Consider the following 27,983-nt stretch of genomic DNA (forward strand, 5'->3'; position numbering starts at 1 on the left):
CTTATGAGGTGGCAACATCTTGTACTTCGGAGATTCTGAAGCCGAGCAACTTGCCCAAGTCCTTCTTCTTTTCCCATTAACAAGATATGATATCACCAAGCCAAACGTCATCATTAAGTTGGAGCAGGGAGAGGAGCTGTGGATAACGGGAGGTGAATTTCCATGTCAACATAGTCCAGGTAAGTTAGTAGAGTATCAAATGTTAAAAAATGCTCATCCCAGACCTTTGGGAGTGACTAAAGAGTTGTTTATATGTATTCGGTACCCTCAGTAACACCTCCCAACCCCCAAATATCACTTTCCTTCCCGCACACATACATGAACTCTTTTGTTTATTTTATATTTGATTTACATTGGTAGGGATTTTTTCATTCTAACCTATACTGGGGACCCATTCACTTCCTCTTCCTCCAGCATTATCGGTCACTTATTTACTCCCTCGCCATTAGAGAATTGTTGTGGGCTGTTTGTTTGTTTTTTTGTTTGGTTTTTGGAGACGGAGTCTTGTTCTGTCACCCAGGCTGGTGTGCACTGGTATGATCTCAGCTCACTGCAACCATCACCTCCCAGGTTCAAGTGATTCTCCTTCCTCAGCCTCCTGAGTAGCTGGGATTTCAGGCACATGCCACCAAGCCTGGCTAATTTTTGTATTTTTAGTAGAGACAGGGTTTCACCATGTTGGCCATGCTGATCTTGAACTCCTGGCCTCAAGTGATCCACCCACCTCAGCCTCCCCAGGTGCTGAGATTACAGTCCTGAGCCACTGCTCCTGGCCTTACAGAATTGTTTCATTTTGGGGCATTCAGAAGTCTGACATAAAAAATTAACTTGAGACTTTTATGTCCATTCTTTTTATCTTCCATTTTCTTTCCTTCCTTGCTTTAAAAATACCTTGGACTTATTTTCTGCCCTCGATTTTATTTATTTCTTTAGGCATTCAGATACCAAAACCTCGTCCTCCACCTGTGCTTGTGAATTGAGTCACAGCTTGTGGTGTACCTTATTTCCCCAAGTCCATGCTCAGTTGATGTGATGATGTAGCGCTCCCTCAGCTTTCCCCTCTTTCCCCAATGCTCATTTATGACCTGTCTGTGTGTTCATTTCCCCTTCCCCATAACTGGAATCATGCTCTGTCCATAGTAGACATTCAGGAAGTGTGAATTTCATAAGTGAATGTCAGTTCCTTTTCTTGCCTTTTCAGGAGTGTCCTCTTAGAACCCATTTTCCACTTTTTTGGTTTTCTTTGTATCCCGTAAAAGAGTTTATCTAATCTCAACTTCTAAGACCTTTTTTCCTGTGTATTTTTGCAGCTTGCCTCCAAATTGATATGTCTGACACTTTTAACCTAGTTGAATATTTTACTTGACAATATAGCAGTACCAGTGAGATAGTTCACTTCCTTCTTTCTCAGAATGTCTGATGATAAACTGTGCACATTCCAAAATCATGAATTCTGTCTACCTTCCTCACCTCCCACTATTTGACTGTGCTAGTCTTCTCTCCATGGTTTGTGTTCTTTGTCTTCTGTGAAATGCCTTGCAGATCGTCAGCACATTCTGTTTCTTTTGACATTAGTGTTCAGTATTCTCCCATACCTGGATTACAGTGGATCCATCTTCCATTCAAATGATCATTGTCCTTTTCCTTCATCTGCATTTTACTTGCTGAGATAATACATATTTTCCCTTCCTTTCTTCCTCTCTTCCCTCCCCCCTTCCTCCCTCCCTCCCTCCCTTCCTTCCTTCCATTTTGAGATAGTGTCTCACTCTTGTCGCCCAGGCTGGAGTGCAATGGCATGATCTCGGCTCACTGCAGCCTCCCCCTCCCAGGTTCAAGCGATTCTCCTGCCTCAGCCTCCCAAAGTAGCTGGGATTACAGGTGCACACCACCATGCCTGGCTAATTTTTATATTTTTAGTAGAGACGGGGTTTCACCATATTGGTCAGGCTGGTCTCTAACTCCTGACCTTGTGATCCACCTGCCTCGGCCTCTCAAAGTGCTAGGATTACAGGCCTGAGCCACTGTGCCCAGCCTACTTATTTATTGAGACAGAGTCTCACTCTGTCACTGAGGCTGGAGTGCGGTGGCACAATCTTGGCTCACGATAACCTCTGCCTCCCAGGTTCAAGTGATTCTTGTGCCTCAGCCTCCCGAGTAGCTGAGATTTCAGGCATGCACCATCACGCCCGGCCTATTTTTGTATTTTTAGTAGAGACGGGGTTTCAGTCTGTTGGCCAGGAGTTCTCTGTTGAACTCTTGGCCTTGTGATCTGCCCACCTCAGCTTCCCAAAGTGCTGGGATTACAGGCGTGAGCCACTGCACCCAGCCCCCTTCATTTAATTTTAAATTGTGGTTAAAAAAACACGTAACATGGCCAGGCACGGTGGCTCATGCCTGTAATCCCAGCACTTTGGGAGGCCGAGGCGGGCGGATCACGAGGTCAGGAGATCGAGACCATCCTGGCAAACACGGTGAAACCCCGTCTCTACTAAAAATACAAAAAAATTAGCCGGGCGTGGTGGCGGGCACCTGCAGTCCCAGCTACTTGGGAGACTGAGGCAAGAGAATGGCCTGAACCCGGGAGGCAGAGCTTGCAGTGAGCGGAGATCACACCGCTGCACTCCAGCCTGGGTGACAGAGCCAGACTCCATCTCAAAAAACAAAAACGTAACATACAATTTACCGTCTTAACTATTTTTAAGTGTACGGTAATGTTAACTGTATTTGCATTGTTGAGCAATAAACTTTAGCGTTGTGCGTTGTGTGTCGGGTTTTGTCGAGCACGTGACAGCGCGTAGTAGGTGTGGAGTGTGGCTCGTCAGCAAGCGCTCTGGCAGGTCGTGCTTTCGCCATCTTCATCCCTACTTACTGTGCTCCCGCTCCCTTGGGTCCCAGGATCCCACTCCTTCGATGAAACTCAGTCTTCCATCTCTGCCTGGTGCTTCTGCCCTGGTTTCTGCTCAACTCGGCGCCGTGTCTCTGTTCCCCAAAGTTCTGTTTCTGTTCTGTGCTGCCCCCTCCCCCTGACCCTGTTTTGTCTTTTTTAAGAGACAAGGTCTCGGCCGGGCATGGTGGCTCACACCTGTAATCCCAGCACTTGGGGAGGCTGAGGCGGGTGGATCACTGGAGGTCAGGAGTTCCAGACCAACCTGGCCAACAGAATGAGACTACTAAGAATACAAAAATTACCTGGGCGTGGTGACACGCGCCTGTAGTCCCAGATACTTGGAGGCTGAGGCACAAGAATTGCTTGAACCCGGGAGGCGGCAGTTGTGGTGAGGAGAGAACGCACCACTGCACTCTGGTGCAGAGCCTGGGCGACAGAGCGAGACTCTGTCTTAAAGAAATAAATAAATAAAGACTCTTTCGAGGCCAGGCATGGTGGCTCATGCCTGTAATCCCAGCGCTTTGGGAGACCGAGGTGGGTGGATCACCTGAGGTCAGAAGTTCAAGACCAGCCTGGTCAACATGGTGAAACCCCGTTTCTACTAAATATACAAAAATTAGCCGGGCATGGTGGCAGGCACCTGTAATCCCAGCTAGTCAGGAGGCTGAGGCAGGAGAATCGCTTGAACCTGGGAGGCGGAGGTTGCAGTGAGCTGAGATCGTGCCATTGCACTCCAGCCTGGGCAACAAGAGTGAAACCTCATTCAAAAAAAAAAAAAAACTCTTTCTAGAGAGAGAAAGAGATGAGAGAGAGAGGGGAGACGGGGAGAGAGAGAGAGAGAGAGAGATCGAGATCGAGATCTCCATCCCTGTCGCCCAGGCTGGGAGTGCGGAGGTGCTATCATGGCTTACTGCAGCCTCCAACTCCTGGACTCAAGAGATCCTCCACCCCACCTTCCAAGTAGCTGGCACTACAGGTGCGCACAGCTGACCATGCCTGGCTAATTTTAAAAGTTTTAGGTAAAAATGGGGTGTCCCTATGTTGTCCAGGCTGGAGTGCTGTGGCGTGATCATAGCTCATGGCAGCTTTGAACTCCTGGGCTCGAGCAACCCTCCCACCTCAGCTTCCACATAGCTGGGACTACAGGCCTGCCCACCACGCCCAGCTAATTTTTAAAAATTTTCTATAGAAGTGGAGTCTTGCTGTGTTGCTCAGGCTGGTCTCCAACTCCAGACCTCAAGCCGTCCTCCCACCTCTACTTTCCAAAGTGTTGGGATGACAGGCATGAGCCACAGCACCCTGCCTGTCTGTTCTGGACACACTTGGAGCACTTCTTGCTCTTCCACACCATCTCAATGACCAGGGTTGTCCAGATGGCTCCTAAAGGCTCCCAACAGGGCATATCATGTGAGGACTGCATTTCATCTGTTTGTAGGACAGTTGTATGTACCTTTTTCATACCTCAGACCCTGTCTAAATCTGAAGTGGTGGTATTTGCTTCCTCTCCCAGCCTTTCACCTCCTGTGCATTCACTAAATTCACCAGTCACTAAGGCATGAAACTGACAGATTTTACTCTGAACGTCTTTTTCCTTCTGGGAGGTGCCAGGTCCTAGACAGCTGTCTCCATTTTTCTGTTCTTTGCATTCTCACTGGTCTCCCCTGGCCCCTCCTTCTGTACTTTAAGTATTAGCTTGCCTATTGCAGCAGTCTTCTCTTTGATCTTCCTGATTGCCATCTCCTTCTGTCATCGTTCAGTCTACCCATTCTCTTGAGACTAATCTTCCTAAAGCATGGATCTAAATAATTTAGGCCAGGCGCAGTGGCTCACACCTGTAATCCCAGCACTGTGGGATGTGGAGGCAAGTGGATTACCTGAGGTCAGGAGTTCGAGACCACCCTGGCCAACCCGTCTCTACTAAATATAGAAAAATTAGCCAGGCGTGGTGGTGCACGCCTGTAATCCCAGCTACTCCAGAGGCTGAGGCAGGAGAATCACTTGAACCCAGGAGGTAGAGGCTGCAGTGAGCTGAGATCGCGCCACTATACTCCAGCCTGGGTGACAGAGCAAGACCGTCTCAAAATGAATAAATCAATCTATCATTTACCTGCTCGAAAACTTTCAGTGGCTCCCAACTGTGGTCGGTTTAGATGCTTAGCTCATTAGAATGCCATCCAAGCTCTAGATCTGTGGCTTTCAAGCTGGGCTTTGAGACGCATCATGAGTTCAAAGGGGAGAGTGAGGGGAAGAAGCTGAATTGGGGATTTCTGGTTTTCTAGCCCGTTGTCAATCTTTGGGTTTTATTCCTTTTTCAGATTGTGCTTCCATTTAAAAAAATGAGTTCCAGTTTAAAAATATATATATATGCTGGACTGGGCATGGTGGCTTATGCCTGTAATCCCAGCACTTTGAGTGGTCGAGGTGGGCAGATCACTTGAGCCCAGGAGTTCGAGGTCAGCCTGGGCAACATAGGGAGACCCCATTTCTACAAAAAAATTTAAAAATTAGCCAGAAGTGGTGGCATGCACTTGTAGTCCCAGCTATTCAGGAGGCTGAGGTGGGAGTATTGCTTGAGCCCAGGAGGTCAAGGCTGCAGTGGGCTGTGATAGTGCCACTGCACTCCAGCCTGGGTGACAGGGTGAGACCCTTTCTCAAAAAAAAGAGAAAAAGCTAAATTAGCTGGGCATGGTGGCACGCACCTGTAGTCCCAGCTACTTGGGAATGTTGAGGTAAAAGAGGATTGCTTAAGCTCAGAGTTCTCAGGTTGCAGTGAGCTATGATTGTGCCACTGCACTCCAGCCTGGGCAAGAGTGATACCCTGATTCTGTAAAAAAAGAAAGAAAGAAAAGTGCTTGAAAACCATTGCAGTAAATGATCCATTCTAAACTATTTTTGGCCATGACTCCCACTGTTTACCCATCCCACGAAGTGTTCATTTCCTACTTCTATTAGAACATGTCACATTCATTCACAAAATATGTACTGATCATTAACTATTTGCCTGCCACTGTTAAGCACTGGGAATAAGACAGTGAACTGAACACGTTACCCTAATAATTGTACACTTTATTGCAGGAAAAGATGGACACTAAAATATATGTGTCAAGGCTGGGCGTGGTGGCTCATGCCTGTAACCCTAGCACTTTGGGAGGCCGAGGTCAGGAGTTCGAGACCAGCCTGGGTAACATGGCGAAACCCCGTCTCTACTAAAAATACAAAAATTAGCCAGAAATCACTTGAACATGGGAGGCTAAGGTTGCAGTGAGCCGAGATCGTGCCACTGTACTCCATCCTGGGCAACAGAGCAAGACACTGTCTCAAAAAGTAACAATAATAAACAAAATAAAATATATGTGTCAAATGGTGACAATTACTGTGAGGGGAAAGAAGTTCCTTGGGAGTGGGAAGTGATTACTTTTTATAAGGTGGTTGAGAAAGGACTCACTGATAAGATACTTAGAGAGCTGAAGGAGGTGGAGAGAGCGCCATGCTTACCTCCAAAGGAACAGCATTCCAGAGAGGAATATGCATGGCATGTTTAGAACAGCAGAAAAAGCCAATGAGGCTGGAGCGAAGTTCAGCAAAGGCAAAGGTGGAGAGAGTTGAGATCCAAGAGGGAGTAGGGAGTCATGTCACGCCTTGGTGAGGATCATAAGGATTGTCTTTTACTCTGGCAGGACATTTTGACCTCTGCTGTGGCAGAACCTCCAAGGCGAGGAGGCTGTGGGGAACCCAGGGGAGGTGTCTAGGGCAGCTCTGCCTTTTGCCCAGCCTGGGGAGTCCAGTGGCATCAGCCTAAGCCCCTCCCACCCTCCTCTGGGCAGATCGTGAAGAAGTCATGCTACCCACGCTGGAATGAGACGTTTGAATTTGAGCTGCAGGAGGGGGCCATGGAGGCGCTGTGCTTGGAGGCCTGGGACTGGGACCTTGTCAGCCGAAACGACTTCCTGGGCAAAGTGAGCACCACCGCCCCGCTCCCCCTCCTCCCCCGGCAGGCTGCACCTGCTGTCCCCCAGCATCTGGCTCCATTGCAGCCATCCCATCCTCAGGGACCTCCCTCCGGCTTCCCCAAAGAGAGACACTCAGGAAGCCTGGGACTACCCCCCCACCTCCACCGTCTGCCAGAACCAGCAACTTCCCCCCACCACCACTGGCACTCAGGGACCCTTGGAAGGGGCCCCTCCCCACTAAGAACAGTAGTTGGCAAGGAGGAGACCCAGGTCTCCCAGCTCCAGGAAAACTGCCACTATGTCCCCAGGTGGTGATCGATGTCCAGAGACTGCGGGTGGCGCAGCAGGAGGAGGGCTGGTTCCGGCTGCAGCCCGACCAGTCCAAGAGCCGGCGGCATGACGAGTAAGTGCATGGAGCTGGGCAGCCGGCCTCAAGGGGTGGGGTGGGGGCTGACATTTGGGAATTGGCTACAGGCAGGCAGGGCAGGGCAGGGGGGCTGCTCAGGGGTGAGAGGTCAGGAGACACAGCTCCAGGGTCCCCTCAGCCCCTGCCCACCTAGCCAGCATCCTTCTCATCCCGGCTGGGCTCCACCTCCCCTTTATTTATTATTTATTATTTATTTATTTATTTATTTATTTTGAGATGGAGTCTCACTCTGTCCCCAGGCTGGAGTGCAATGGCGTGATCTCGACTCACTGCAGGCTCCGCCTCCCGGGTTCATGCCATTCTCCTGCCTCAGCCTCCCAAGTAGCTGGAACTACAGGCACCCGCCACCGCGCCTGGCTAATTTTTTGCATTTTTAGTAGAGACAGGGTTTCACCATGTTAGCCAGGATGGTCTCGATCTCCTGACCTTGTGATCCACCCGCCTCGGCCTCCCCAAGTACTGGGATTACAGGCATGAGCCACCGCGCCCGGCCCCTCCCCTTTATTATTCCCCACAGTTCTGCATTCAGCTCAGCTCTGTCTTCTGTCTTTTTTTTTTTTTTTTTTTTTGAGATGGAGTCTTGCTCTGTCACCCAGGCTGGAGTGCAGCGGCACAATCTTGGCTCACTGCAACCTCCACCTCCTGGGTTCCAGTGATTCTCCTGCCTCAACCTCCTGATTAGCTGGGATTACAACTGTGTGCCACCATGCTCGGCTAATTTTTGTATTTTTAGTAGAGACAGGGTTTCACCATGTTGGCCAAGTTGGTCTCGAACACCTGACCTCAAGTGATCCACCTGTCTCAGCCTGCCAAAGTGCTAGGATTACAGCCATGGGCCACCGCACCCGGCCAGGTCTGTCTTCTTAGCTCACAGTTTGTACAGGTCTCCTGCTTTCTGCCTCTGGAAGTTTCTGAAACAAGTACTCAGACATTTTCCCTTTGAAAATTTCCCTGCAGACTTCAGACCAGGGTTCAAGTCTCCAAGGTCAGTGTCCCTGAGCCATAGCTCCAACTCCCTATGCCAGATTCTCCAGGAATAGGGTTGTGAGATAAGATAGGACACCGTTGGCCAGGAGTGGTGGCTCATGCCTGTAATCCCAGCTCTTTGGGAGGCCAAGGTGGGAGGATCACTTGGGGCAAGGAGTTTGAGACCAGCCTGGGCAAGAAAGTGAGACTCCGTCTCTACAAAGAAATAAAAATTAGGCCAGGCGCGGTGGCTCACGCCTGTAATCCCAGCACTTTGGGAGGTCGAGGTGGGCGGATCACCTGAGGTCAGGAGTTTGAGACCAGCCTGGCCAGATGGCGGGCGCCTGTAATCCCAGCTACTCAGGCAGAATTGCTTGAACCCCGGAGGCAGAGGTTGTAGTGAGCCAAGATTGCGCCACTGCACTCTAGCCTGGGTGACAAAGCTAGACTCTGTCTCAAAAAAAAAAAAAAGAACACCCAGTTAAAACTTAATTTCAGATAAACAGTGAATACTTTTTTTTTTTTTTTTGAGCAGAATCTCACTCTGTCACCTAGGCTGGATGGAGTGCAGTGGCACGGTCTTGGCTCACTGCAACCTCCGCCTCCCAGGTTCAAGCAATTCTCATGCCTCAGCCTCCCGAGTAGCTGGGATTACAGGCATGCACCTGTACCACCAGTGCAGTGGTGATCATAGCTCACTGTAGCCTCCACCTCCTGGGTGCAAGCAGTCCTCCCACCTCAACGTTCCAGGTAGCTAGGACCACCTCACCTGGCTAATTTTTTGTAGTTTTAGTAGAGATGGGGTTTCACCGTGATGGCCGGGCTTGATGTTGAACTCCTGACCTGTGCCCGGCTGTGAATACTTTTTTAGTATAAGAATAACCGCTGGGCGTGGTGACTCACACCTGTAATCCCAACACTTTGGGAGTTTGAGGCGGGTGGATCACTTGAGGTCAAGAGTTCGAGACCAGCCTGGCCAACATGGTGAAACACCGTCTCTACTAAAAGTACAAAAAGTGGTGGTGGGCACCTGTAATCCAAGCTACTTGGGAGGCTGAAGCAGGATAATTGCTTGAACCCAGGAGACGGAGGTTGCAGTGAGCCGAGATCCCACCACTGCACTCCAGCCTCGGTGACAAGAGCGAAACTCCGTCTCAAGAAAACAGCCGGGTGCGGTGGCTCATGCCTGTAATCTGAGCACTTTGGGTGGCCGAGGCGGGTGGATCATGAGATCAGGAGTTCAAGACCAGCCTGGCCAACATGGTGAAATCCCGTCTCTACTAAAAATACAAAAATTTCCCGGATATGGTGGCGGGCACCTCTAATCTCAGCTACTTGGGAGGCTGAGGATGGAGAATTGCTTGAACCTGGGAGGTGGAGGTTGCAGTGAGCCGAGATCGCGCCACTGCACTCCAGCCTGGGTGACAGAGCAGGACTCCATCTCAGCAAAAAAAAAATAATAATAATAAAGAAGAAGAATGACCATGCACTATTTGAGACATACCTATACTAAAAATATTCAAATTTAGGCCGGTTATGGTGGCGCATGCCTGTAATCTCAGCACTTTGGGAGGCCAAGGCAGGAGGATCACTTGAGCCCAGGAGTTCAAGACCAGCCTGGGCAACATAGCAAGACCCCATCTCTAAAAAAAATAGTTAATAAGTAAATAAAATATTCACATTTAACTGGGTGTCTTGGGTCGTTTTGCTAAATCTGGCAGCCTGTCTAGGAAGCCCTCTGGCTTGTTTGCTGTGGCCCACAGCCCTCAATGGCTCAGCTTTGTGTCCCTGTGGAAGGCCCCAGACCCCCATTCCCCCAGTTCCCATCCTTAACAGGGTAGGAGCAGGTGGACGGCTGTGTGTCCAGCACAAGGTGTTTCCATAGAACCAGCCAAGGCCCATCTTGCCATCTTATTTTTTATTTTTATTTTTTTTGAGACAGAGTCAGGCTGGAGTGCAGTGGTGCAATCCTGGCTCACTGCAACCTCTGCCTCCTGGGTTGAAGCGCTTCTCCTGCCTCAGTCTCCCGAGTAGCTGCGATTACAGGCACCTGCCACAATGCCTGGCTAATTTTTATATATATATTTTAATAGAGATGGGGTTTTGCCGTGTCAGCCAGGCTGGTCTTGAACTCGTGACCTCAAGTGATCTGCCTGCCTTGGCCTCCCAAAGTGCTGGGATTACAGGCATGAGCCACTGCGCCAGGCCCAGGGGCCCATCTTAATACTGCTCTGTGCATGAGGCTCGTGCTGAGCAGGGGCAGTGCGAGCCTTAGAGGCTCCCACTTGGTCCACACCCTCCTCTGTTCTGAACTTCCCTATCAGAACAGGGAAGCTGGGAAGCTCAATCTAATGTGGCAAGTTGCTGAACTGGCTCGGGTCTCAGTTTCCCTATTAGGTTGTTATGAGGGTTGGGGATTTGCTTCTGCTGTAAAGTGTACCCATGATGGTGCCATTATCTGGGAGTTGATAGATTCAAGGCTGGCAGCTCCACATACCCAAGCTTGGAGGTGGCAGGGAGCCAGACCTCGAAGACAGATAGAGGTTCCTTGAGTGCAGAGACAGGAAGGGCTTTCCAAAAACAGAAAATAAATAGCCCGGGCAGAGCCTGGGAGGCAGAGCTGTGCAGGGCACCCGGATGGAGGGCATGAGCAGAGAGATGGGAGGCTGGCCCCAAGGGAAAAAACTGGAGGCCATGGGAGCGGTGTGGTCCAGGGTGGCCTGAGTCCCTGGTGGAGAGGTCACAGGCTGCCCATTCCAGGGGCAACCTGGGCTCCTTGCAGCTGGAGGTTCGGCTGCGGGACGAGACGGTGCTGCCCTCCAGCTACTACCAGCCACTGGTGCACCTGCTGTGCCACGAGGTCAAGCTGGGCATGCAGGTGAGGGGGCCTGGGCAGGGTGGGAGGGTCCAGTGGCAGTAGGCCTGTGCGCCTGTCCTTCTAAACCCATTCTGCAGAGCAGAAACCTGAGGTCTGGGGATGTGAGGAGCTGGCCAGTGTCCAGGGCCCCGTCCCCAGCCACCCCTTGGGAAAATGTCCTCTTTCCCTGGGATGCTCTGAGGTCCTCAGAGGGAAAGGTTCGGGATCCCCCGTGCCTCTCCCTGCAGGGCCCAGGGCAGCTGATCCCACTCATCAAGGAGACAACCAGCACCGAGTGTCGCCAGGACGTGGCCATGAACCTGCTCAAGCTCTTCCTGGGGCAGGGGCTGGCCAAGGACTTCCTGGACCTGCTCTTCCAGCTGGAGCTGAGTCGCACCAGTGAGGCCTGGGAAGGAGCTGGGCCCAGAACACTGGGAGGTGTTTGGGGGTGGGTGGGCTCCTCCTGTGGGAGGCAGATGGGGTCAGACAGGAGGGAGGCAAGGAACAGAGCCAAGGGCAGAGGTGGGACAGTGGGCTGGGAGGTGGTGAGGAGGCCCTTTATTGAGGGGCCAGCTTAGATCCCCCAGCCCCAAGGTCCTCTGTCCTCCCCCTCCCCCAAAAGCTTTGTCCCAGCCCCCTACCCACTGGGACCTCTGTTTGTAGGTGAGACCAACACCCTGTTCCGGAGCAACTCTCTGGCCTCAAAGTCCATGGAGTCTTTTCTGAAGGTGAGGTTGCATGCTATATTGTCCTCATCTTGCAAATGACAACACTGAGCTTCAGAGAGAGTGACAGAGGGGGCTGGGACTTCGACTCCAGTGTTCTATCTCCATATTCAGAGCCCTTTAAGGTTAAGAACGTGGGCTGGGCATAGTGGCTCATGCCTGTAATTCCAGCACTTTGGGAGGCTGAGGCGGGCGGATCACTTAAGGTCAGGAGTTGGAGACCAGCCTGGCCAACATGGCGAAACCCCATCTCTACTAAAAATACAAAAATTAGCCTGGCATGGTGGTGGGCACCTGTAATCCCAGCTACTGGGGAGGCTGAGGCAGGAGACTCACTTGAACCAGGAGCCAGAGGTTGTAGTGAGCTCACGCCACTGCACTCTAGCCTGGGCCCCGTGCTAGACTCCGTGCCCCGCACCCCCCCCAAAAAGAATGTGTGTGTGATTAAAATTTAAGTTAGAGACAGTCTCACTATGTTGCCCAGGCTGGCCTCAAACTCCTGGCCTCAAGTGATCCTCCTGCCTTGGCCTCCCAAAGTGCTAGGATTACAAGGGCTAAGAATTCTAGTCACTCATTCACTCACTCATTCATTCATTCATGAATAAACAGTTTGCCCTGCATGTGTACCTGGCCCCCTCCTGGGCGGATAGGGCAGGCAAACGGTGCAAGGGCGGCTGCCGGGAGAAGGTGGGCAGCTGGAGTGGGACTGGGGGAGACAGGATCAGTGTGACCTGGGGTGGTCCCCAGGTGACCGGGATGCAGTACCTGCACGGCGTCCTGGTCCCCATCATCAACAAGGTGTTTGAGGAGAAGAAGTACGTGGAGCTGGACCCCAGCAAAGTGGAAGTTGAGGATGTAGGGTGAGGCCGGGGGTAACTCCGGGGGGGTGCGGGGCGCAGCGGCAGCGGGTTGGGATCAGGCCCTGTCAGCATGTGTGTTTGTGCTTCTGCCCACCCGTGTATTGTCCCCTGTGTCCGTGTCCTGGCTGCTGTGAGAGCCACTGTTCCTGTCGTGGCCCTGGCGCTGACCGCGACCTCCTCTGCCAACCCGCCCCTTTCCACGCAGGTGCTCCGGGCTGCACCGCCCGCAGACCGAGGCCGAGGTGCTGGAGCAGAGCGCGCAGACGCTGCGCGCCCACCTGGGGGCCCTGCTGAGCGCGCTCAGCCGCTCGGTTCGCGCGTGCCCCGCCGTGGTGCGCGCCACCTTCCGCCAGCTCTTCGGGCGCGTGCGCGAGCGCTTCCCCGGCGCCCAGCACGAGGTGCGCCCTCCACCCGCTGGGCTAGGCTGGGCCGGGTTGGACTGGGCTGGGGCGAGGGGCGAAGAGCGGTGGGGAACCAGGGAGCGCTGGGGAGGACCAGGGAGGCTGTGTCCCGGCGAGGGTCAGGGACGGAGCCTAAGGGGAGGGGGCTGCCAGGAGCCCTGGTCTGGGGGACTCCAGCCCGCGCTCTTCCGCACCCCTCCAGAATGTACCGTTCATCGCCGTCACCAGCTTCCTGTGCCTGCGCTTCTTCTCTCCCGCCATCATGTCGCCCAAGCTCTTCCACCTGCGGGAGCGCCACGCGGACGCCCGCACCAGCCGCACCCCGCTCCTGTTGGCCAAGGTGCGGGCCTTGCGGCCACGGGCGGGATGCACAGCTGGGTGTCCTACCGGGGCCCTGGCCTGGACTGCAGAGTGTTCCCTACCGGCTCCGGCGAGGCCATTGGCACGCTCACGTAGGCACTGCACTTCACAGTTTGCAAAGCCTTCCTGTGGCCACCTTGTCCGAGCTGCATCTCATGGATAAAGGAACAGACCTGCGAGGGGTCGGGGGTTGCCAAGGCCTCCCATCCTGTCGGTGGTGAATCGCGGGACCTTCCAACCCGGGTCTGCTTACTCTCAGGCTGCACCTATGTGCCCGGCACCGGGGTGGGGTATCCAGTGCAGCAGCGTCAGCTAAACCTACAGAGGAAGGCCCAAGTGGTCTCAGTTATCATAAGGCATCAAACTTCATGATCCTCTCCTCCCTGATCCCTAGTGGCGCTGGAGGGGGCCCGTGGGCATGGCCTCTGTCGCCTCTGCCTCCATCGCTACAGCTGAGTAGCAAAGACTTGGGGAGGGGGGGTGGGAGGGGGTGCAGTGGCTAGGCCCCTAACCTAGCAGAACCTGGTCCTTCCTGCTGTCACCTCCAGGCAGTCCAGAACGTGGGCAACATGGACACGCCGGCTTCCAGGGCCAAGGAGGCTTGGATGGAGCCGCTGCAGCCCACCGTGCGCCAGGGCGTGGCGCAGCTGAAGGACTTCATCATCAAGCTCGTGGACATCGAGGAGAAGGACGGTGAGCGCCGCCCTGCACAGACCCGCCCACAGCCTACTGCTGACATTTGCTCCGCCTTTGAGCCCCACGGCCCCACCCACCGCTGTTTGTTCCTCTCGTGGCCCCACCCACCGCCTGCTGTTGACATTTGCCAGGCCCCCAGGCCATAGACCCACGCACCACTGTTTGTGCTTCCTGTGACCCTGCCCACTGCCTGCTGTTGACGTTTGCCCTACCCCTAGACCCATGGCCTCACCCCCCATCATCTGTGCCTGTTGACATTTGCTCCATCCTTGAGCTCCATGGCCCCGCCGCCACCTGCTACTGACGCGTGTCCCGCCTCCAAGCCCATGGCCCTGCCTTCCTCAGTCCACCTGTCACCCCGCTCACCACCAGCTGTTGATGTTTGCTCCGCCCTTGAGCCCCATGACTACGTCCACTGCCTGCTGTTCAGATTTGCTCAGCCCTTGAGCCCCACGGCCCCGCCCACTGCTCCGCCCCCCCCCCCCGTCCCGCCCTCATTCACTGGGCTCTCTCTTCCCCTCCCTCCCTGGCCTGGCAGAGCTGGACCTGCAGCGGACGCTGAGTTTGCAGGCGCCACCTGTGAAGGAGGGGCCACTCTTCATCCACAGGACCAAGGGCAAGGGCCCCCTCATGTCCTCCTCCTTCAAGAAGCTCTACTTCTCCCTCACTACCGAGGCCCTCAGCTTCGCGAAGACGCCCAGCTCCAAGGTGGGTAAGGAGGGAGGCCGGCAAGTGGGGCACCTTAGAGGCACCTGTCCCCTTCCTTGGAGCCCACTTGAGGTACCCCCGGGGTCAGAGAAGAAAGCCAGGTGTGTGGCATCTGTACTGCTTGTCAGAACCTAGGAGGGCCGGGCATGGTGGCTCACGCCTGTAATCCCAGGACTTTGGGAGGCTGAGGCGGGTGGATCACTTGAGGTTAGGAGTTTGAGACCAGCCTGGCCAACATGGAGAAACCCCGTCTCTACTAAAAATACAAAAAATCAGCCGGGTGTGGTGGTAGGTGCCTGTAGTCCCAGCTACTCGGGAGGCTGAGGCACGGGAATCGCTTGAACCCGGGAGGCAGAAGTTGCAGTGAGCCGAGATCGTGCCACTGCACTCCAACCTGGGCAACAGAGCAAGACTCCGTCTCAAAAAAGAAAATGAATATGGAGGAAGTTGATCCGACCTTACCAGGTTGTTGAGGATTAAATGAGATGATCTCCCTAAGGGTCCTGACCCAGGGCCTGGCAGGTAGTACTATTTAGGCAAATGGTATTATTAAAGATAGTACATCACCTGGGCTGCTAGATGAGTAGGAGGCTAGGGCAAACAGGGGAGGCTTCCTGGAAGAGGCAGGAATATAGAAGCACGGAATCTTGGCGTGGGAAGGGATCTCAAAGATCACCTTGTACAGCCCTCTCTGAGTCATGGGTCACCTCTCCTGCAAGCTCTCTTCTCCCAGGAAGAGCTGAGGACATACTTCCTCCATGGACCTGGTGACTGCTTGCTGTACACCTGCCCCCAGTCATGCAGGCTATGGGGATGATCTTCCAGGAGTACCCAGCCTAGCCCTGGGCAGGTGAGAGCGGGCTAGGAGTAGGTGAAGGAGCTCATCACCCACCCTGTTCTCAACCAGCTCAGGGGTCCCACCAGATGACGGGCCCGCCCCTTCCCACCAAAGACCCCTCAGATGATGATAATTATTTTTTGAGACAGGGTCTTGCTCTGTCACCCAGGCTGTAGTGCAGTGGTGCGATCATAGCTGACTGCAGCCTCAAACTCCTGGGCTCAAGCAATCTTCCTGCCTCAGCCTCCCGAGTAGCTGGGACTACAGGCACGTGCCACCAAGCCCAGCTAATTTTCTTTAACTTTTTTTTTTGCGGAGATGGGGTCTTGCTATGCTGCCCAGGCTGTTCTCAAACTCCTGGCCTCAGGCAATCCTCCTGCCCCAGCCTCCCAAAGCACTCAGATGATTATTATACATCTTCCTTGCCAGGGTTCAAAGATTTGACTACATGGGCATTATTTAATTCTGGTCCCTTTTTTTTTTTTTGAGATGGAGTTTCGCTTTTGTTGCCCAGGCCAGAGTGCAATGGTGCGATCTTGGCTCACCGCAACCTCCGCCTCCCGGGTTCAAGCGATTCTCCTGCCTCAGCCTCCCAAGTAGCTGGGATTACAGGCATGCACCACCATGCCCGGCTAATTTTGTATTTTTAGTAGACACGGAGTTTCTCCATGTTTGTCAGGCTGGTCTCGAACTCCCAGCCTCAGGTGATCTGCCTTCCTCGGCCTCCCAAAATGCTGGGATTACATGTGTGAGCCACTGCGCCCGGTCAGGATATGACTATTAGAGCCTGGGACTACAAAAGCAAGTGGGAAAACTAATAAATGCAAAGTCACAAAGTCTTGGCCACGGCTGGATTGACTTTGTAGCCCAGGGAATGCTGGCTGTCCAGACACTACCCCAAAGCTCACACCTCCGAGGCCTTCTGGGAGTGCCCCCCAGGGAGGCCAGGTCCTCCTCTCCCAGTTGCTGGGCACTTGGTCACCATCAGTCTGTGCTCTGCCCTGGCTGAGGTCACTCTGGGTCTCCCACGCCTACCCCTGGTGCTGCAGAAGGGGAGACTGAGGCCCAGAGATGGGGAATGGAATGGCCCTGGCTAGGTCCCTGAGCCTCCTCCTCCCTGCCTGCCCCAGAAAAGCGCCCTCATCAAGTTAGCCAACATCTGGGCAGCGGAAAAGGTTGAGGAAAAGAGCTTTGGCAGCTTGCACGTCATGCAGGTCATCTACACGGACGACGCCGGCAGACCCCAGACTGCCTACCTGCAGTGCAAGGTGCAGGGAGGGGAGCGGGTGCTGTGGGAGTGGCCTGAACACTGTGGGAGTGGCTTGGGTGCTGTGGGAGTGGCCTGGGTACTGTGGGAGTGGCATGAGCCCTGTGGGAGTGGCCTGGGTATTGTGGGAGTGGCCTGAGCTATATGGGAGTGGCCTGGGTGCTGTGGGAGTGCCCTGGATGCTATGGGAATGGCCTGGGTGCTGTGGGAATGGCCTGGGTGCTATGGGAGTGGCCTGAGCTCTGTGGGAGTGGCCTGGGTGCTGTGGGAGGGGCCTGAGTGGACTGGATGAGAAAAGAGTTGATTGAGCCTCTCGCCCCGCTACCAGCTACATCAGGCACCGCAGGGTGTGTCTAATCTGGGAGGTGTCAGGGACAGGTGTGTGTGTGTTGTCCAGGGGCCTGAGCCCCCAGGAGGCCATGGCCCATGTCTTTCCCTGGGCATCCATGTGTAGGTCTGTGTGTGGGCCAGTGCACAGACAGGTGCATCCCTGTGAGGTGAAATTTGCACGTTGCACCCGTTTGTTGGAAACTATTTCCAGATAACTGAGATGGGGGCCAGGCACGCTGGTTCACGCGGATAATCCCAGCATTCTAGCCGGGGCAACAGAGCAAGACCCTTTCTCTAAAAAAGAAAGTCTGAGCTGGCACCTGTGTGGTTCTGTGTCTGTATCAATGCCTAATAATCAAACATTATGCTCTGTGTGGCTTTGGGTGCAGGTTCTCAAGTAACCTTCTCATCTGTTCCTTCATTAACTCATTCATTCATTTATTTAAAAAATACTTACTGAGCACCTCCTAGGTTCCAGGCATGATTCTAGGTGAGGGGATACAGTGGCAGATGAGGCAGAGTCCTGCCCTCATGGAGCTGATATCCCAGGGAGAAGATGGGCCAATAAATACATGTTTCAAATGTCGGCTCATGCCTGTAGTCCCAGTACTTTGGGAGGCTGAGGTGGGAGGATCACTGGAGGCCAGGAGTTTGAGAACAGCCTGGCCAATGTAGCAAGACCCCATCTCTACAAAAAAAAAATTAGCCAGCCATGATGGCATGCACCTGTGATTCCAGCTACTTGGGAGGCTGAGGCAGGAAGATAGCCTGAACCCAGGAGTTGGAGGCTGCAGTGAACTATGATCACACCACTGCACTCCAGCCTGGGCTACGGAGTGAGTCCCATGAGTTGAAGGCTCTGATCCACAGGGGGTTGACCAGAGCTGGGTGAGGATGTGAGGCCAGGCTCAGCAGTCGCCCTGAGGCAGCTACCCTGTGACCTGAGGCCAATGCCTGCCAACTGTGATCTCAGTTTCCCCAAATGTAAAACAGCTGGAGAGGCTGGGCACGGTGGCTCACGCCTGTCATCCCAGCACTTTGGAAGTCCGAGGCGGGCAGACCACCTGAGGTCAGGAGTTCGAGAGCAGCCTGGCCAACAGGGTGAAACCCTGTCTCTACTAAAATGACAAAATTAGCTGGGCGTGGTGGCAGGCGTCTGTAATCCCAGCTACTCAGGAAGCTGAGGCAGGGAGAATTGCTTGAACCTGGGAGGCAGAGGTTGCAGTGAGCTGAGATGACGCCACTGCACTCTAGCCTGGGCGACAGAGCGAGACTCCGTCTCAAAAAAAAAAAATAAAATAAATAACAGCCAGAGAGAGGCAGCCCTGTGCCCCATCCAGAGCAGAGAGGAATGTCAGGGGGTAGTGATTGGTGGTGAACAGTAGGGTCTGGCACAGGGAAAACACATCAGTGGCAGAGCCAGTTGTTATAGGGGTAGGGGGAGATACAAGGAAGGTCCCAGCCCAGGGCCTGGGAGTGGCCTGGGCACATGCTGAGGGTTCTCTCCTGCAGGACAGCCACAGTGTAGAAGACCCTGTGCCCCTTCTGGGGTGAGGAGTACCAAGTGCACCTGCCGCCCACCTTCCACGCTGTGGCTTTCTACGTCATGGATGAGGATGCCCTCAGGTGAGTGCCCCCCTCTCCAGCTGGGACCCAGACCTGGCCATCTGATTGCTCCCTGGCCCATTGCACCACCAGGACTCCTGGGTCCTTTTTGGCATCCTCTTTGCAGCCTGGAGGGAGGCAGAGCCTGGGGGCCTGGGAGGGCGAAAGGCTTGAGCGTGTGGGTGTGCGCATGCGTGGCTCCATGGTGCATGCGCCACATACACACGTGTGTGTGCAGGCATGCGGGCACAAGTGTGCATGGACTACACGTGTGCGTGCAGTTGTGAGCTGTGAGATGGGCACCCAGAGAGTGTGAGCTTGGCATGTGTGGGCATGTGAGAAACCTATCACATCCCCCTAGAGGGTCCAGAACCCACAGCCTACAGAAGGGCCACAGGTCCAGCTCTGTTGGGTTACTCTGGAAATGACAGCGGTGTCCACCACCCTGCTCCCCCCGGGGGGGTCCTGAACTTGGTGGGAGGTCCCAGAGGGCAGATACTGAAGCCCTGCCCAGCTCTGCCTCCATCTCCCTCCTCTAGCCGGGACGACATTATCGGAAAGGTCTGCCTTACAAGGGACACCATAGCCTCTCACCCTAAGGGTAAGTTCTCCCTTCCCTCCCGCACTGGTCTGCCCAGTCCCTGGCCTCCCTCCCACTCGGAGACCTCCCCTCTAGGCTCCGTCTGGTCTCCTGCTCAGGGAAAGCCATTTCTACTCTCCCCAGAAGCCGGGGCCACATTCTGTACTCCTGGCCTCTGTTCTGCAGCATGTTCCCAAGCCTGGTTGTTACTGCCTCTTCCCTAGGGTGAAGAGGGGCTGCTATGGGTGGAATCTGAGGCCTCTGCTGGCAGAAGAAGGGGCCGCCTTACACTCTATTGCTGAAGCATAGGGACCCCTTCTCCAAATCAGGCCAGCTCCTTCTGTAACCCATGGGGTCGCCTCCATCTGGGCCCTAGTACTACTGTGTCCTAAGTCTGAAGGGTTGGCCTAGAGCCAGTCCAGGCTGGAGATCCCTTTCAATTATTTCTGGGATGCAGACATTGTTTTGTGTTATTGTTTTTACAATTTTTATATAGTTTAAAAAAAAAAAAAAAAAGGCCGGGCACGGTGGCTCACACCTGTAATCCCAGCACTTTGGGAGGCCGAGACGGGTGGATCACGAGGTCAGGAGATCGAGACCATCCTGGCTAACACGGTGAAACCCCGTCTCTACTAAAAATACAAAAAAATTAGCTGGGCGTGGTGGCAGGCACCTGTAGTCCTAGCTACTTGGCAGGCTGAAGCAGGAGAATGGCGTGAACCCGGGAGGCAAAGCTTGCAGTAAGCCGAGATGGCGCCACTGCACTCCAGCCTCAGCAACGGAGCAAGAATCCACCTCAAAAATAAATAAATAAATGAATAAAAAATAAAAACAAAAAATAAAATAGAGGCCGGGTGCAGTGGCTCACACCTATAATCCCAGCACTTTGGGAGGCCGAGGCAGGTGGATCACCTGAGGTCAGGAGTTCAAGACCAGCCTGGCCAACATGGCAAAACTCTGTGTCTACTAAAAATACAAAAAATTAGCTGGACGTGGTGGTGGGCACCTGTAATCCCAGCTACTCAGGAGGCTGAGGCAGGAGAATCGCTTGAATCCAGGAGGCGGAGGTTGCAGTGAGTCAAGATCACGCCATTGCACTCCAACCTGGATGACAGAGCAAGACTCCATCTCCAAAAGAAAAACAAAGATGGAGGCCGTGCATGGTGGCTCACACCTGTAATCCCAGTGGCAATTCACTTGAGATTAGGAGTTCAAGACCAGCCTCGTCAACATGGTGAAACCCTGTCTCTACTAAAAATATAAAAATTACCTGGGCATGGTGGCACTCACCTGTAATCCCAGCTACTAGGGAGGCTGAGACAGGAAAATCTCTTGAACCTGGGAGGCAGAGGTTGCAGTGAGCCAAGATTGCACCATTGCACTCCAGCCTAGGTGACAGCAAGACTGTGTCTCAAAAAAAAAAAAAAAAATGGAGATGGGGGTCTCACTCTGTTGCCCAGGCTGGTCTTGAACTCCTGGCTTTGACAGATCCTTCCGCCTTGGCCTCCCCAAGGTGCTAGGATTACAGGTGTGAACCACCATGCTCTGCCCAGACATGATTTTGAGGGTTCAGCCCTGTGCCAGCCTCACTGTGTGTGACCTTGGGCAGCTCTTTGCCTTCTCTGGGCTTCTCTGAGGGTTCAAACCAGTTCTTGGATGCTATGGGCTCTGCCATCAGAGCCTTTGTGTCCCGCTTACTGGCTTCCCCCCACACACACCTGCTCCTGTCTGTGACGCTGGGCCAGGGATGGGGGCAGGGCGGAGGCAGGTTCTGCTGACTCATGGGGCTTCTTGGCCCCTGCCAGGCCAAAGGGCTTTCCCACCTGCAGCCTTAGCCAGCGTCTCTGGGGTCTAGGGGCCCCAGTGAGGCTATTCCTCCGGGTGCCTTGTAGCTGCCCCATCCAGGCCTCAGACCCTCCTCCCAGCAGCCCTAGGGGAGGGCCACCCTCTTCCTGTTTTAAGATGGGGAATCTGGCTGGGTACAGCGGCCCACACTTATAATCCCAGCACCTTAGGAGGCTGAGGTGGGAGGATGGCTTGAGGTCAGGAGTTTGAGACCAGCCTGAGCAACATAGCAAGACTCCATCTTTTTTTTTTTTTTTTTGAGATGGGGTCTTGCTCTGTCACCCAGTCTGGAGTGCAATGGCGCAATCTTGTAGCTTCTCCATCTGGGCCTCAGACCCTCCTCCCAGCAGCCCTAGGGGAGGGCCACTCTCTTCCCGTTTTAAGATGGGGAATCTGGCTGGGTACAGCGGCCCACGCTTATAATCCCAGCACCTTGGGAGGCTGAGGTGGGAGGATTGCTTGAGGTCAGGAGTTTGAGACCAGCCTGAGCAACATAGCAAGACTCCATCTTTTTTTTTTTTTTTTTTTTTTTTTTGAGATGGGGTCTTGCTCTGTCACCCAGTCTGGAGTGCAATGGCGCGATCTGAGTTCAAGCAATTCTCCTGCCTCAGCCTCCTGAGGAGCTGGGATTACAGGCATGCACCACCACACCTGGCTCACAGGGTGAGACCCTGTCTCTAAAAATGACGACGACAAAAATGACACAATAGTGAGGGCACAGGCCCCAGGTCACTGACTTAGATTCTAATCCCAGCTCTTCCAACTGCTGTTTCTTCACCTGCTGAGCCTCAGTTTCCCCATCTGTCATTGGGGATACCAGCCCCTGCTTCACAGGTGCCTAGGGGATTCCCAGGAGATTATGGAGGTGCCTCAAGGTGCCTGGTGGGGCTGAGGGTGGAGGGTATGGGGGTTCAAGGCCGGGTCCCTGGCTGAGCTGACCCCACAGGTTTCAGCGGGTGGGCCCACCTGACGGAGGTTGACCCCGATGAGGAGGTGCAGGGCGAGATCCACCTGCGGCTGGAAGTGCGGCCAGGGGCCCGGGCCTGCCGGCTACGCTGCTCTGTGCTGGAGGCCAGGTGAGACTCAGGGGCCTGGGGGCGGGCAGTGGGTCCCCTGCAACTAGAGAAACCCAATGAGGAAGCTGAGCACCCCCTCGCCCCACCTCTACCTCCTGGTCCCAGAGCTGGCCACCTCCCATCAAAGCCTGCTCTCAAGAGAGGGTCTCTCCAGGCACGGTGTCTCACACCTGTAATCCCAGCACTTTGGGAGGCCGAGGCAGGTGGTTCACCTGAGGCCAGGAGTTCAAGACCAGCCTGACCACCATGGTGAGACCCTGTCTCTACTAAAAATACAACAATTAGCCGGGCATGGTGGCAGGCGCCTGTAATCTCAGCTACTCAGGAGGCTGAGGCAGGAGTCTTGAACCCAGGAGGCAGAGGTTGCAGTGAGCTGAGATGGCGCCACTGCACTCCAGCCTGGGTGACAAGCGAGACTGCATCTCAAAAAAAAAAAAAAGAAAGAAAGAAAAAAGAGAGGGTCTGGGGAGGTTTTCTGGACTTGAAGATGCTTCTTGGGTGATTTCCACTCAAGGGGATATGTCCCTTAAGGGACAGTCTAATGTTCTCATGGAGGAACTGGAGCCATCACAGAGGAGTGGAGTAGGGGGTACGGGTGAGGAGACCCCGAACTCTGATCACACAGCCTCAGTCCCCCAGTGCTAAGGCCGGCTTCCCTATGTTTAACGCCAGTGTGAACTTGGCCTGGTGGGAGTGTGTGTAAGTGGGTCCCTCGTGGGGCTGGGGGGGTGAAAAGAGTTGCTGAAAATCTCCCGATGGGCAAATTGAGGGTTCCCCCAAGGAGGGACAGTGGTTTGGATGGTTCCATGGGCCTGAGTCACCTGTGACAGGGCCACCCCCCAACCCCCAGGGTATTTTTAGCTGCAGGCTGCACTCCCGTCTGGGCCTGGGTCTGAGTCACACTCTGTCCGTGAGAAGCGTCTTCCCTTCCGGCTCCAAACCCACCTCCCCAAGTCGCTCCCTGCCTGTGAGGCAGGAGGGTGGCCCCCAGCCAGGCAGCCCTATGGAGCCAGTGTTCCCCCCACCCTTGAGGGGTCAGCCTGTCTAAGAGGAAGACTTCCGTTGGGCAGAGGGGTGTGGGTCAGATGATGCCCATGTTGCTCACTCTGGCTTCCTGGGAGTTATTTTCTGTCCTGGGAAAATAGAAATGGATGGAAAATGTCTGGGCTTGGGCCGAGCCTCAGCCACGCCCCCACACTCGCTCACTCTCTGGCCTCTGCCATTCATTCCCCCCCACCCCACCCCAACTCACCCGCTTCCTCCGTCCTTATCCTTTCCGGGCACCAGGCTGTCTGGGGGACAGGCATGCACACGTGTGCACCCACTCACACACGTGGCCGGGCTCTGGGACCTCGGGGCCACTTCTCTCAGGCACCCATCGTCACCCACGGAGATGGGAGGCATGGAAGCATGTCTCCCTGGCCCTCCCCTCTCTCCAGGAATCTCCCCTCTCCCATCCTCTGGGGCCACAGTGGTTGGCCTTCTAGTGAGTCCTAGCAGGGGAGAGGAATGTCCAGGCCTCTCTCAGAGTGAGGGGACTTGTCCCCCGTTGTCCTCGGCAATGAGACTCCTGCTGCAATTCCAAGTCAGCCTAAGAAGGTCCATTTGCTGCAGAGGAAGAAAGAACATTTCCTCCTTATTTTTTCTGGGGAGATTCTCAATATTTCAGTAAAACCTTGGGGTTTTTTTGTTTTTTGTTTTTGAGACAATCTCGCTCCATCATCCAGGCTGGAGTGCAGTGGCCCGATCTCAGCTCGCTGCAACCTCCACCTTCTGGGTTCAAGCAATTCTCCTGCCTCAGCCTCCCTAGTAGCTGGGATTACAGGTGTGCACCACCACGCCCGGCTAATTTTTTGTATTTTTAGTAGAAACGGGACTTCACTATGTTGGCTAGGCTGGTCTCAAACTCCTGACCTCAGGTGATCTGCCTGCCTCGGCCTCCCAAAGTACTGGGATTACAGGCGTGAGCCACTGCACCCGGGCTGGTTTTTTTTTTTTTGGTGTTTTTTTGTTTTGTTTTTTTTTTTTTGAGGCAGTCTGGCTCTGTCGCCCAGGCTGGAGTGCAGGGGCGTTTTCTTGGCTCACTGCAACCTCTGCCTCCCCAGGTTCAAGCAATTCTCCTGCCTCAGCCTCCTTCCCAAAGTGCTGGGATTATAGGAATGAGCCGCTGCACCCAGCCTCAATGTTGGGGTTTTATTAGACAGTCTTGAGGGGGAAGAAAGGCAGGTATGAGAGGCTTAAAATATCGAAGATGAGTGGGCTTTGGTGTTCTTCCACAAAGAGTTCTAAGTAGGGGATACTGGCAGGGTGCAGTGGCTCACTCCAGTAATCCCAGTGCTTTGGGAAGCAGGGGTGGGAGGATCTCTTGAGGCCCGGATTTCGAGACCAGCCTGGGCAACAGCAAGATCCTGTCTCTACAAAAAAATTTAAAAATTAGCCAGGTGTGGTGGGGCACACCTATAGTGCCAGCTACTTGGGAGGCTGACGTGGGAGGATTGCTTGAGCCCAGGAGGTGGAGGCTGCAGTGAGCTATGATTGCATCACTGTACTCCAGCCTGAGCAACAGAGCAAGACCCTGTTTAAAAAAAAAAAGAAAAGAATAAAAGGGCCAGGCGCGGTGGCTCACGCCTGTAATCCCAGCACTTTGGGAGGCCAAGGCAGGCGGATCACCTGAGGTCAGGAGTTCGAGGGCAGCCTGGCCAACCTGGTGAAACCCCGTCTCTACTAAAAATACGAAAATTAGCTGGGCGTGGTGGCAGGCACCTGTAATCCCAGCTACTCAGGAGGCTGAGGCAGGAGAATTACTTGAACCCGGGAGGCGGAGGTTGCAGTGAGCTAAGATTGCACCATTACACTCCAGCCTGGGCGACAGAGCGAGGCTCCGTCTCAAAAAAAAAAAAAAAAGCTGGGGGTACCGTGACTAGACTAGGGCTGTGTAAAGACCCATCTATGGAGAAAGGGCAGGGCCGCCCATCAGGGCTGCACCTCACTCCTCCACCAAGTAGAGCGACATTACTGGGGCAGACCTTCCAGAAGCACACTCTCTCCCTAAACCTGAGCCCAGTAGCGATTCACTTTTCCATTTTCCTGATGAGGAAACCGAGGCTCAGGGCAGCCCTGGGAATGGAGGGCTGGGAACATTGCCCCGGCGGTTCCCTGGCAGCACTCACACCACCCCCCTGCCACCCCCAGAGCAAGGTGCAGCCACTGGCCTGCAGCTGCCTGGTGGGAAGGACCCATGGCCTCTACCTTGGAGGGTTCTTGGCCACATGGGCGATCCTGAGGAGATGGCTATGGGAGCAGGGCCCAGAAAGGGCAGAGGCGCACTGTCCACAGTCAACTTGCCAGGGACGGAATGTGCCCAGGCCTTTTGGCCCGCTGTGGTTACATAATGGTGGTGACAAGTAGGGGAGGGGGGGCTCAGGGACAAGTCGATGATCCAGTCTTCCTCCACCCCCACCAGGGATCTGGCCCCAAAGGACCGCAATGGTGCATCTGACCCCTTCATCCGAGTGCGCTACAAGGGCCGGACACAGGAGACCTCGGTGAGGAGGCCAGAGGGCAGGGAAGGGGCAGGGGGCTCGGGGGACGTGCCAGCCACGCCCCCGTTGCTCACCTCACCACCTGCTCCCCGTCCCCTGGTGGGACAGATTGGGGGCCACAGTCTTACAGAGGAGGCCCAGGGAAAGGGGCGACCTCTCTGAGGGGACATAATAGGTCCCAGGACCTCTGGGGCCAACTTCGCTCACTCCCGGCTATGCTTGGGGGTAAGGAGGGGATTGAGACAGCCGGAGTGGGGTTTATTTGGGAACACCCATGCTGCCTTCCCCACCCCCAGGAAACGTCCAGAGTCGAGGGCCCAGTCCTGGGCACGAAGACACCAAGGTCTGCTTTCTCAGTATAGTTGCTACTGTTTTTGTTATGTGTTTTGTGGTGTTTTTTTTTTTTTGAGGCCAAGTCCCACCCTGTCACCCAGGCTGGAGTGCAGTGGCTGGATCTCAGCTCACTGCAGGCTCTGCCTTCCCAGTTCGAGAGATTCTCCTGCCTCAGCCACACGAGTAGCTAGGATTACAGGCACACACCACCACACCAGGCTAATTTCTTGTATTTTTAGTAGAGATGGGGTTTCACCACGTTGGCCAGGCTGGTCTCGAACTCCTGGCCTCAAGTGATCCTCCCGCCTCGGCTTCCCAAAGTGCTGGGATTACAGGCATGAGCCACCACGCCCAGCCCTGTGTTTTTTGTTTGTTTTGCTTTGTTTTTTAATATTTTATTTCCATAGGTTATTGGGGAACAGGTGGTGTTTGGTTACATAAGTTCTTAGTGGTGATTTATGAGATTTTGGTTCACCCATCACCCGAGCAGTATACACTGCACCCAATTTGTAGTCTTTCATCCCTCACCCCCTTCCCAACCTTCCCCCCCGAGTCCCCAAAGTCCACTGTGTCATTGTTATGCCTTTGCGTCCTCATAGCTTAGCTCCCACATATGAGTGAGAACATAACGATGTTTGGTTTTCCATTCCTGAGTTACTACACTTAGAATAATAATCTCCAATCCAATCCAGGTTGCTGTGAATGCCATTAATTCATTCCTTTTTTATGGCTGAGTAGTATTCCATTGTATATATATACCACAGTTTCTTTATCCACTTGTTGATTGATGGACATTTGGGCTGGTTTCACATTTCTGCAATTGCGAATTGTGCTGCTATAAACATGCGTCTGCAAGTATCTTGGCCAGGCGCAGTGGCTCACACCTGTAATCCCAGCACTGTGGGAGGCCAAGGCTGGCAGATTGCTTGAGGCCAGGAGTTTGAGACCAGCCTGGCCAACATGGTGAAACCCCGTCTCTACTAAAAATACAAAAATTAGCCGGGCGTAGCGGCAGGCCCCTGAAATCCCAGCTACTTGGGAGGCTGAGGCAGGAGAATCACTTGAACCCAGAAGGCGGAGGTTGCAGTGAGCTGAGATCGTGCCACTGCACTCCAGCCTGGGCGACAGAGCAAGACTGTTTCAAAAACAAAACAAAACAAACAAAACAAAAACATATGTGTGCAAGTATCTTTTTTGTATAATGACTTCTCCTCTGGGTAGATACCCAGTAGTGGGATTGCTGAATCAAATGGTAGTTCTACTTTTAGTTAGTTAAGGAATCTCCACTGTTTTCCATAGTGGTTGTACTAGTTCACATTCCCACCAGCAGTGTAGAGGTATTCCCTGTTCACCACATCCTCATAGTCAGTACTGTTTTGCTGTGTGGCCTCGGATACATCTTTTCCCCACCCTGGGCCTCAGTTCTCCCCATCTGAGAAATGGGTGGGAGCTTGGACAGGACATTTTAACCTCTGCTGTGGCAGAACCTCCAAGGCGAGGAGGCTGTGGGGAACCCAGGGGAGGTGTCTAGGGCAGCTCTGCCTTTTGCCCAGCCTGGGGAGTCCAGTGGCATCAGCCTAAGCCCCTCCCACCCTCCTCTGGGCAGATCGTGAAGAAGTCATGCTACCCACGCTGGAATGAGACGTTTGAATTTGAGCTGCAGGAGGGGGCCATGGAGGCGCTGTGCTTGGAGGCCTGGGACTGGGACCTTGTCAGCCGAAACGACTTCC

The 27,983-nt window shown here is 54.1% G+C and overlaps 2 protein-coding genes across 10 annotated transcripts in view; both read left to right on the forward strand.

The window, feature by feature from the left end:
• Positions 1-93, forward strand: part of LOC107966625 (probable E3 ubiquitin-protein ligase DTX2) — a 60,701-nt gene extending 60,608 nt beyond the window's left edge. Inside the window, exon 17 of the mRNA XM_063814449.1 lies at positions 1-93. The gene's annotated coding sequence lies outside the window, so the exon portion shown is untranslated.
• Positions 39-27,968, forward strand: LOC751039 (ras GTPase-activating protein 4). 9 transcript variants are annotated; one of them, XR_010158500.1, is made up of 14 exons: positions 39-179; positions 6,712-6,843; positions 7,146-7,240; positions 10,991-11,108; positions 11,336-11,486; positions 11,751-11,815; positions 12,878-13,070; positions 13,276-13,413; positions 13,982-14,126; positions 14,668-14,837; positions 18,785-18,898; positions 19,417-19,478; positions 22,249-22,378; positions 27,860-27,968. XR_010158500.1 is itself a non-coding variant. In XM_024357866.3 (13 exons), exons 2-12 carry the CDS (start codon positions 6,778-6,780, stop codon positions 19,461-19,463), a joined length of 1,302 nt encoding a protein of 433 aa, XP_024213634.1. In that variant the 5' UTR covers positions 39-179; positions 6,712-6,777; the 3' UTR covers positions 19,464-19,478; positions 27,860-27,946. The 9 variants fall into 9 exon arrangements, 5 of the variants coding, with proteins under 5 accessions (XP_024213634.1, XP_063670522.1, XP_063670521.1 ...); XR_010158499.1 differs by lacking the exons at positions 22,249-22,378; positions 27,860-27,968 and adding exons at positions 12,560-12,672; positions 16,806-16,943; XR_010158501.1 differs by lacking the exons at positions 22,249-22,378; positions 27,860-27,968 and adding an exon at positions 12,560-12,672.
• Positions 27,969-27,983: the final 15 nt, after the last annotated feature.

This window comes from Pan troglodytes, chromosome 6 (genome assembly GCF_028858775.2).
Source record: "Pan troglodytes isolate AG18354 chromosome 6, NHGRI_mPanTro3-v2.0_pri, whole genome shotgun sequence".
Lineage (NCBI taxonomy): Eukaryota > Metazoa > Chordata > Mammalia > Primates > Hominidae > Pan > Pan troglodytes.